The sequence below is a fragment of the Crinia signifera genome, chromosome 11 (genome assembly GCF_055691185.1).
Source record: "Crinia signifera chromosome 11, ASM5569118v1, whole genome shotgun sequence".
NCBI lineage: Eukaryota > Metazoa > Chordata > Amphibia > Anura > Myobatrachidae > Crinia > Crinia signifera.
This window is the reverse complement of record NC_139227.1, coordinates 114,353,173-114,365,280: the sequence shown is the minus strand read 5'-3', so window position 1 is coordinate 114,365,280 and position 12,108 is coordinate 114,353,173. Positions and strand designations below refer to the sequence as shown.

General features: G+C 50.1%; 2 protein-coding genes across 4 annotated transcripts in view; one reads left to right on the top strand and one right to left on the bottom strand.

The window, feature by feature from the left end:
• KIAA1549L (KIAA1549 like) overlaps window positions 1-12,108 on the bottom strand; it is a 163,891-nt gene that overhangs the window by 4,779 nt on the left and 147,004 nt on the right. For all 3 annotated transcript variants that reach the window (XM_083164311.1, XM_083164312.1, XM_083164313.1), the window contains 2 exons: window positions 7,487-7,548; window positions 922-1,070 (listed from right to left, as the gene is read on the bottom strand). In XM_083164311.1, coding sequence (XP_083020437.1) covers window positions 922-1,070; window positions 7,487-7,548 — 211 coding nt within the window. The remainder of the gene's footprint in view (window positions 1-921; window positions 1,071-7,486; window positions 7,549-12,108) is intronic.
• C11H11orf91 (chromosome 11 C11orf91 homolog) overlaps window positions 1-12,108 on the top strand; it is a 107,623-nt gene that overhangs the window by 46,484 nt on the left and 49,031 nt on the right. The gene's annotated exons all lie outside the window — the stretch shown is intronic.

The following is a 12,108-nucleotide window of genomic DNA, read 5'->3' as shown; positions in this document are numbered from 1 at the left end:
ATGTTCCATAGTCAGCTCTTAAGGTGCCCATACACTACTGTGATGTATTGCAGAAGTGTATGGGCAATCCGACCCCCTTGTGCTGCCCTAGGGACCTTCCTGGGCGCCGGGATCGCATGCGACCCTGCTGCTGGTAGGAGGGCAGAGTCGGAGGTCGGACGGGCAGCAGGTCCGACCTCCGGCTCAGGACTGATGCGCACGGGACCGCGCAGCAGACCCAAGGGGGGCATCAAACACATGTGATTTGGCACGTTTTCTCGGCACAATCCGTCGGGATTGGGTGAAATCGGCCCAAACATGACACGTGTATGGGCACCTTTTCCCACCGGGAGATTTATCAAAGCTTGGAGACAAATAAATTTGAGAGTGATAAACTACCAACCAATCAGCTCCTTTCATTTATCAAACACGGGATCTAATTCAGCATGGATCGCTAATCAGACAATTCGCAAATCGAATGACTGCAGTAGCCGCAGTTTGACTGACAGGACGCTGGCATTTAAGGGCAGAAAATACGGGCATGCCCAGGTGGTTTTTGGGTGGGTCTCTGATCACTTCCACCCTACGTGCGTTGCAAGGGGTGGTTATTCTTCTGGGCAGCGACTTTTTGAGCTATTTCTCTAATTATATGCCCATGGGAGCTATAAGCTTGCGCTGTAGGACTCATTATTACTTGCGGCAGTAATGCTGATGCTGACATATAATCATATGAAAACCTAGAACGGAGAAATTAGGAAATTCCTGGCAAATCTCAGCAACACTGTGTTTCTGTGTCTTAAGCAGGTGATTTCGGCTAGAATATGAGCTATTCCGGTAAGATGTGGCAAGAAGAAAGTTCTGGTTGACTTTCAATTAGAACCTAAGTAATGCGGAATAGATATACAGAGTGCAATTCCATATTCACATGGTCTACAGGCTTACCGAGTCGGCCCACTGTCCCGGTAATTCATTGTCTCCTGGATAGGACATCCAAGCCTGGTTCCGGTATGAAGCTGGCGGTTGAGGAATGTAATAGCCGGAATACCCTGCCCGGTTCCCAGGTATGGCAAATACAGCCGGCACGGAGTTACCTAAGGAGTGGAAAACGGAAACTCGTTATATTCATATTTTATTATCATTACAGACAAATATCTTATTATCCCGGTCACTAGATTGCTGAACGGTGTTATAATTCCGTGGAGGGGGGGGGGGGGTAGACATGTCCGAAAAATACCCATAATGTGGCTAAGCCTCCAGGCATTTTGCTTGTGGGACCACACTGAAAAAAATTCAGACCTGAAGGCAATGCTGCAAATTATTGGGCGGGGTATGCTGTGCGCATCCGTGAGAAGACAGCCAGCTAACCGTCACTGGCTGCTGGCAGGGTGATTGACATCCTTAACCCATTTGGGGGTGGTAACCCTGCATTTTCTGGGCGTTCCCCGGCCGCTGGGAGGGAGGGTCGCTGACATCAGCAGCGGCCTCCTTGGTTTTCCCCTCATGTGAACGAATTCGCTTGTGTGGGCGGCGTTTAGCTGATCGCTGGTCTGAATCTGGCCCTGAACACACTGACAATCAGAAGTAATCTAATAAACTGCAATTTGACGTTTGAGTAAAATCGAGGTTTTCGTCATAATCTTTGATTAAAAATTATTGTCCCACCCACCATGGCCATGTCAGTCCCTACCATTCCTACGGTTCACGTCCAGAGCAGGAGACCACCCCCCTCTTTTTTCTGTATGACACCTCAAGTCTCAGCATGTCAGCACCTTTTATTATGCTTAGAATTAGTGTGTGCAGTACAGTGCAGCCACGTGCGCCTTGCTGAATCAGGCCCCATGTCTCCTACTGCCTGCGGCCACGTGTGCCTTGTTGAATCAGGCCCCTAGTCTCATCCTGCCCGCGGCCACGTGCGCCTTGCTGAATCAGGCCCCTGGTCTCATCCTGCCTGTGGCCAAGTGTGCCTTGCTGAATCAGGCCCCTAGCCTCCTCCTGCCTGCAGCCACGTGCGCCTTGCTGAATCCGGCCCCTGGTCACATCCTGCCTGCGGCCACGTGTGCCTTGCTGAATCAGGCCCCTAGTCTCCTCCTGCCTGCGGCCACGTGCGCCTTGCTGAATCAGGCCCCTGGTCTCCTCCTGCCTGCGGCCACGTGCGCCTTGCTGAATCAGGCCCCTGTTCTCCTCCTGCCTGCGGCCACGTGTACCTTGCTGAATCCGGCCCCTGGTCTCATCCTGCCTGCGGCCACGTGCGCCTTGCTGAATCCGGCCCCTGGTCTCCTCCTGCCTGTGGCCACGTGTGCCTTTCTGAATCAGGCCCCTAGTCTCCTCCTGCCTGCGGCCATGTGTGCCTTGCTGAATCGGGCCCCTAGTCTCCTGCCTGCAGCCATGTGTGCCTTGCTGAATCGGGCCCCTAGTCTCCTGCCTGTGGCCACGTGCGCCTTTCTGAATCAGGCCCCTGGTCTCCTCCTGTCTGCGGCCACGTGCGCCTTGCTGGATCAGGCCCCTAGTCTCCTCCTGCCTGTGGCCACGTGCGCCTTGCTAAATCGGGCCCTTAGTCTCCTCCTGCCTGTGGCCACGTGCACCTTGCTAAATCGGGCCCTTAGTCTCCTCCTGCCTGTGGCCACGTGCGCCTTGCTGGATCAGGCCCCTAGTCTCCTCCTGCCTGTGGCCACGTGCGCCTTGCTAAATCGGGCCCTTAGTCTCCTCCTGCACGTGGCCACGTGCGCCTTGCTGACAGCCGGAGTCACAATACGCAGCGTGCCAGGTACTTTCTGTAATTGATTAGTCTTTTGTTGCTAGCAGTGGATCATGGCTTTGTTTCTATGCACGCACTGGTGCAGCAGATCGGTCACCCAGGAATTGCCTTGTGGAGCTGACTATTATCATCTGCTGGATGCAGCTAATGAGGAGCGGTCTCCTGTGGAACAGAGTAACAGAGCAGGCGGCAGGCGGTGCCTTCGTCTCGGGGGGGATGTGAGCACAGGGCAGACGTGGAACAGGCGTGGATAGAGGTCTGCCTAACACACGTGTCACGTAGCCCAACACCTGAGAGTTTACTAAGTCACCTCTATGTATGTATGTATGTACGTATGTGTGTATGTATGTACATGTGTGTATGTAAGTACATGTGTGTGTGTATGTATGTATGTACATGTGTACGTATGTATATAAATGTGTATGTATGTAAATGTGTATGTATGTATGTACACGTGTATGTGTGTATGTAAATGTGTATGTATGTATGTAAATGTGTATGTATGTATGTAAATGTGTATGTATGTGTGTATGTAAATGTGTACGTATGTATGTATGTGCATACATGTGTGTGTATGTATGTACATGTGTATATGAATGCTCAGTACATGGAGCCCAATGGGAGATGGGCAATATACAAATCTGTACAGCGCACAATCCGTGTGCAGATCTCACACCTATGGGGCCTGCACTGAGCACGGACATGCAATCACACAGGGACATCACACACGGACATCACACAGGCACATCACACAGGGACATCACACACGGACATGCAATCACACAGGGACATCACACATGGACATCACACAGGGACATCACACAGGGACGTCACATAGGGACGTCACACAGGGACATCACACAGGGACATCACACAGGGACATCACATAGGGACATCACACAGGGACATCACACAGGGACATCACACAGGGCCATCACACAGGGCCATCACACACGGACATGCAATCACACAGGGACATCACACATGGACATCACACAGGGACGTCACACAGGGACATCACATAGGGACATCACACAGGGACATCACACAGGGACATCACACAGGGACATCACACAGGGACGTTACACAGGGACATGCAATCACACAGGGACATTACACAGGGACATTACACAGGGACATCACACACGGACATGCAATCACACAGGGATATCACACAGGGACATCACACATGGACATCACACAGGGCCATCACACAGGGACATCACACATGGACATCACACAGGGACATCACACAGGGCCATCACACAGGGCCATCACACAGGGCCATCACACAGGGACATCACACAGGGACATCACACAGGGCCATCACACAGGGCCATCACACAGGGACGTCACACAGGGACATCACATAGGGACATCACACAGGGACATCACACAGGGACATCACACACGGACATCACACACCGACATGCAATCACACAGGGACATCACACACGGACATCACACACGGACATCACACAGGGACGTTACACAGGGACATGCAATCACACAGGGACATCACACAGGGACGTTACACAGGGACATGCAATCACACAGGGACATTACACAGGGACATTACACAGGGACATCACACAGGGACATCACACTCGGACATGCAATCACACAGGGATATCACACAGGGACATCACACATGGACATCACACAGGGACATCACACAGGGCCATCACACAGGGCCATCACACAGGGACATCACACAGGGACATCACACAGGGACATCACACACGGACATGCAATCACACAGGGATATCACACAGGGACATCACACAGGGACATCACACAGGGCCATCACACAGGGACATCACAAACGGACATCACACAGGGACATCACACAGGGACATCACACAAGGACATGCAATCACACAGGGACATCACACAGGGACATCACACAATGCCATCACACATGGACATCACACACAGACATCACACAGGGACATCACACAGGGCCATGACACAGGGCCATCACACACGGACATGCAATCACACAGGGACATCACACATGGACATCACACAGGGCCATCACACAGGGACGTCACATAGGGACGTCACACAGGGACATCACACAGGGACATCACACAGGGACATCACACAGGGACATCACATAGGGACATCACACAGGGACATCACAAACGGACATCACACAGGGACATCACACAAGGACATCACACACGGACATCACACACGGACATGCAATCACACAGGAACATCACACAGGGACATCACATAGGGACATCACACAGGCACATCACACAGGGACATGCAATCACACAGGGACATCACACAGGGACATCACATAGGGACATCACACAAGGGCATGCAATCACACAGGGACATCACACAGGGCCATCACACACGGACATCACACACGGACATGCAATCACACAGGGACATCACACAGGGACATCACATAGGGACATCACACAGGGACATCACACAGGGACATCACACAGGGCCATCACACAGGGCCATCACACAGGGACATCACACAGGGACATCACACAGGGCCATCACACAGGGACATCACACACGGACATCACACACGGACATGCAATCACACAGGGATATCACACAGGGACATCACACATGGACATCATACAGGGACATCACACAGGGACATCACACATGGACATCACACAGGGACATCACACATGGACATCACACAGGGCCATCACACAGGGACATCACACAGGGACATCACACATGGACATCACACAGGGACGTCACATAGGGACGTCACACAGGGACATCACACAGGGACATCACACAGGGACATCACACAGGGCCATCACACAGGCACATCACACAGGGACATCACACAGGGACATGCAATCACACAGGGCCATCACACATGGACATCACACAGGGACATCACACAGGGACATCACACAGGGACATCACACAGGGACATGCAATCACACAGGGACATCACACAGGGATATTACACAGGAACATCACATAGGGACATCACACACGGACATCACACAGGGACATCACATAGGGACATCACACATGGACATGCAATCATACAGGGACATTACACAGGGACATCACACAGGGACATCACACAGGGACATCACACATGGACATCACATAGGGACATCACACATGGACATCACACACGGACATCACACAGGGACATCACACAAGGACATGCAATCACACAGGGACATCACACAGGGACATCACACATGGACATGCAATCACACAGGGACATCACACAGGGACATCACACAGGGACGTCACATAGGGACGTCACACAGGGACGTCACACAGGGACATCACACAGGGACATCACACAAGGACATGCAATCACACAGGGACATCACACATGGACATGCAATCACACAGGGACATCACACAGGGACATCACACATGGACATGCAATCACACAGGGACATCACACAGGGACATCACACATGGACATGCAATCACACAGGGACATCACACAGGGACATCACACAGGGACATCACACAGGGACGTCACATAGGGACATCACACAGGGACGTCACACAGGGACATCACACATGGACATGCAATCACACAGGGACATCACACAGGGACATCACACAGGGACATCACACAGGGACGTCACATAGGGACATCACACACGGACATCACACATGGACATCACACAAGGACATCACACAGGGACATCACACAAGGACATGCAATCACACAGGGACATCACACAGGGACATCACACATGGACATGCAATCACACAGGGACATCACACAGGGACATCACACATGGACATGCAATCACACAGGGACATCACACAGGGACATCACACAGGGACGTCACATAGGGACGTCACACAGGGACGTCACACAGGGACATCACACAGGGACATCACACAAGGACATGCAATCACACAGGGACATCACACAGGGACATCACACAGGGCCATCACACAGGGACATCACACACGGACATGCAATCACACAGGGACATCACATAGGGACATCACACACGGACATGCAATCACACAGGGACATCACACAGGGACATCACACATGGACATCACACAGGGACATCACACAGGGACATCACATATGGACATGCAATCACACAGGGACATCACACAGGGACATTACACAGGGACATCACATAGGGACATCACACAGGGACATCACACAGGGCCATCACACAGGGACATTACACAAGGACATCACACACAGACATCACACAGGGACATCACACAAGGACATGCAATTACACAGGGACATCACATAGGGACATCACAAAGGGACATCACACAGGGACATCACACAGGGACATGCCGGAGTAAGTAGGCCTGACGTTAACCTGGTGCACACTGTACGTGGCTGGTGCAGAGCCACCATGTGGGGGGAGGTATGGTTATTTCACGTATGGATTTTGAGAGGTTATTTTTGGGTGCAGCCAAGCATAAGCCGATATGCTGAATCCACAGAAAGATATAGAATTCTCTAGATTTCTATGCACAATCAGATATGTTAATGAATAGAGTGTCTGACTGCAATGCTGCATGCTATGGGTTTGAATCCTGCGCATGCCAGCAATTTAAATATAATCAAGGACAGTGTGACTGAATAAAAAAGAGGTCTCAAGATAGGTTCAGGACCTGTGTCGGTAACGGTGCCCCCCACCCTGCAGCACTGTGTGCCCCCCTAGTTACAGCCATGATTGCACTATCCATGCACGATCTGGGGGTAGCAGCACCCTATAAGCTGCTGGTACCCCTCATGCTCACCTGGTGCCTGCTCATTCCCACTGGGCTCCGGCATCCTGTTCTTATTCATATCTGACGTGGACCTGTATAGGATAAAACATTGCCAGTTATTGGTAACTACAGTATAGCCATATAGTGCTACACAGACATCTATATGAATACCAGAGAGGTTACAGACTTTTACAATTACTCAAACAAGTGTTTGGATTGAATGACTTAAAATGATGTAATAGAAAAGCACCTACACAGCAGATGTCACAGACAGTATAAGGGCACAGCCGGTCACAGACAGTATAAGGGCACAGCAGATGTCACAGACAGTATAAGGGCACAGCCGATGTCACAGACAGTATAAGGGCACATTAGATGTCACAGACAGTATAAGGGCACAGCAGATGTCACAGACAGTATAAGGGCACAGCAGATGTCACAGACAGTATAAGGGCACAGCAGATGTCACAGACAGTATAAGGGCACGGCAGATGTCACAGACAGTATAAGGGCACGGCAGATGTCACAGACAGTATAAGGGCACAGCTGGTCACAGACAGGATAAGGGCACAGCAGATGTCACAGACAGTATAAGGCAGAGCAGATGTCACAGACAGTATAAGGGCACAGCAGATGTCACAGACAGTATAAGGGCACAGCAGATGTCACATACAGGATAAGGGCACAGCAGAAGTCACAGACAGGATAAGGGCACGGCAGATGTCACAGACAGTATAAGGCACAGCAGATGTCACAGACAGTATAAGGGCACAGCAGATGTCACAGACAGTATAAGGGCACAGCAGATGTCACAGACAGTATAAGGGCACAGCAGATGTCACAGACAGTATAAGGGCACGGCAGATGTCACATACAGGATAAGGGCACGGCAGATGTCACAGACAGGATAAGGGCACAGCAGATGTCACAGACAGTATAAGGCACAGCAGATGTCACAGACAGTATTAGGGCACAGCAGATGTCACAGACAGTATAAGGGCACAGCAGATGTCACAGACAGTATAAGGGCACAGCCGATGTCACAGACAGTATAAGGGCACAGACAGTATAAGGGCACAGCAGATGTCACAGACAGTATAAGGGCACAGCAGATGTCACAGACAGTGTAAGGGCACAGCAGATGTCACAGACAGTATAAGGGCACAGCAGAAGTCACAGACAGTATTAGGGCACAGCAGATGTCACAGACAGTATTAGGGCACAGCAGATGTCACAGACAGTATAAGGGCACAGCAGATGTCACAGACAGTATAAGGGCACAGCAGATGTCACAGACAGTATAAGGGCACAGCAGATGTCACAGACAGGATAAGGGCACAGCAGATGTCACAGACAGGATAAGGGCACAACCGATGTCACAGACAGTATAAGGGCACAGCAGATGTCACAGACAGCATAAGGGCACAGCAGATGTCACAGACAGCATAAGGCACCCCAGAGTCTCTGCATTGTGCCCCTGGATCTTCTTTAGACATACCTGGCATAAATTCATATGTACTTGGAAAGGGCACAACTTTTGCTGGCAGAGGGGTGTTATCTGGTGGATGTTGGGGTGGTTTGGGCAGAATCAGAGTTTATCAGGTGTCCAGTCACCTGTCTTGTACAATGAACCCTTGCTTTTGCATGCCAGCATAAAATGAGGGTATAATGGGCCTAATTCAGTCCTGATCACAAGACAAATGTCACACAGCTACACAGCAGATGTCACAGACAGTATAAGGGCACAGCCGGTCACAGACAGTATAAGGGCACAGCCGATGTCACAGACAGTATAAGGGCACATTAGATGTCACAGACAGTATAAGGGCACAGCAGATGTCACAGACAGTATAAGGGCACAGCAGATGTCACAGACAGTATAAGGGCACAGCAGATGTCACAGACAGTATAAGGGCACGGCAGATGTCACAGACAGTATAAGGGCACGGCAGATGTCACAGACAGTATAAGGGCACAGCTGGTCACAGACAGGATAAGGGCACAGCAGATGTCACAGACAGTATAAGGCAGAGCAGATGTCACAGACAGTATAAGGGCACAGCAGATGTCACAGACAGTATAAGGGCACAGCAGATGTCACATACAGGATAAGGGCACAGCAGAAGTCACAGACAGGATAAGGGCACAGCAGATGTCACAGACAGTATAAGGCACAGCAGATGTCACAGACAGTATAAGGGCACAGCAGATGTCACAGACAGTATAAGGGCACAGCAGATGTCACAGACAGTATAAGGGCACAGCAGATGTCACAGACAGTATAAGGGCACGGCAGATGTCACATACAGGATAAGGGCACGGCAGATGTCACAGACAGGATAAGGGCACAGCAGATGTCACAGACAGTATAAGGCACAGCAGATGTCACAGACAGTATTAGGGCACAGCAGATGTCACAGACAGTATAAGGGCACAGCAGATGTCACAGACAGTATAAGGGCACAGCCGATGTCACAGACAGTATAAGGGCACAGACAGTATAAGGGCACAGCAGATGTCACAGACAGTATAAGGGCACAGCAGATGTCACAGACAGTGTAAGGGCACAGCAGATGTCACAGACAGTATAAGGGCACAGCAGAAGTCACAGACAGTATTAGGGCACAGCAGATGTCACAGACAGTATTAGGGCACAGCAGATGTCACAGACAGTATAAGGGCACAGCAGATGTCACAGACAGTATAAGGGCACAGCAGATGTCACAGACAGTATAAGGGCACAGCAGATGTCACAGACAGGATAAGGGCACAGCAGATGTCACAGACAGGATAAGGGCACAACCGATGTCACAGACAGTATAAGGGCACAGCAGATGTCACAGACAGCATAAGGGCACAGCAGATGTCACAGACAGCATAAGGCACCCCAGAGTCTCTGCATTGTGCCCCTGGATCTTCTTTAGACATACCTGGCATAAATTCATATGTACTTGGAAAGGGCACAACTTTTGCTGGCAGAGGGGTGTTATCTGGTGGATGTTGGGGTGGTTTGGGCAGAATCAGAGTTTATCAGGTGTCCAGTCACCTGTCTTGTACAATGAACCCTTGCTTTTGCATGCCAGCATAAAATGAGGGTATAATGGGCCTAATTCAGTCCTGATCACAAGACAAATTTGTTCTCAAAATGGACAAAACCATGCTGCACTGCAGGTGGGGCAGATGTAACATGTGCAGAGTGTTAGATTTGGGTGGGGTGTGCTCAAACTGAAATCTAAATTGCAGTGTAAGAATAAAGCAGACAGTATTGTCCCTGCACAGAAACAATAACTCCCCCAAATCTAACTCTCTGCACATGTTAGGTGTTCCCTCTCTCCAGGACTGCCAGTCCGGGCTGCTATAGGCAGGGAGATGGCTTTCTGTAGGAAGCCACTCCCTGCCTTGCCATGAGGCCCAATCTGGTTTGTATGGGCTGCAGCCGGTGCTCAACGGGAATGTACAAGGCTACACCATATCCAACCAACTGGAACATGCTTGGACTGTCAGAGCTGAAAATCACTGATCATGTGCGGGATCTTGGGGGGTTATTCTGGTTCATTCACTCCAATGCGAATTTGCAAGTGAACCAGATCCCACCTTGCAAATGGTGGTTCGCTGGCTGTGAAGTTTTACATAAACATCCATTCGCAGCCTGCGGGGGAACACCAACATCATTTGATGGTAGCCGATCATCGAATGATGTGGAACGTTCACACATATGTTGCTCTGAGCAACCTTACATATGCGTATACGCTCGGGGAGAAGTGGGCGGACAGCTGACAACCGATGATGTCAGCTGCCCGCCCCCACATGTCCGTCACGGCTCCATATGCTAATGGATCAGCAGCCAGTTTGGTCGCTGTGGACACACGTGTAGAAATGCGCAATGCGAAAACATCGGCCCCGTGCGAACGGACCAGAAGCAAGGTCCTTGGTGTTACCCTGGATTGTGACCAGACCCTTAAAAATCAGGTATCAGCTGTGATCCTCTAATTATAGCTACTTTCATCTGAGGAACATTGCCAATAATTGACAAAGCGACAGCCTCAAGCAGTGTATAGTCAGGACCTTTGCAACTAAAATGATCAGTTCTGCTGGAAAATGTAAATTGTGCTCCAACTTTACTTTGATCTATATTAGAGTTTTTTCTTGTTTGCAATAGATCTGGAAATAATATTATTCATGTCAACCACTAGATGGCAGCCTTTACCAGGAAAAGGGGAGCCAGGATTTGCAGATGTGATAAAGTGACAATTAAGATGCAGCATATCATTCCCAGTGTGACTGCAGTGCTGAGATTGCATTACACAGCCTCTAATGCAGATGTTGCTTTGGTGATGCACGTAAGAAGGAATGTACTGTAAGGATATATAGGAACTCAGAAATAGGCCTTTTATACCACTTTTCATACCTGAAAGAGATGTGGGTGCATTGCATCCACAGTGGGTGGTATAATGATAGAACAAAGCGTCATATCCCCATTAGACAGACAGAGATGCTGGGATGGACACATACACAAAGAAACAAGATGTACATTCAAATACAGTACTGTATGCACATATGCAACATACGTCTAGCTCTGTACCAGTAGTATACATCAGGTTTAAGCCAGACGTACATCCCGTATGTTATATAAACCTGAGCAGGTTATAAAC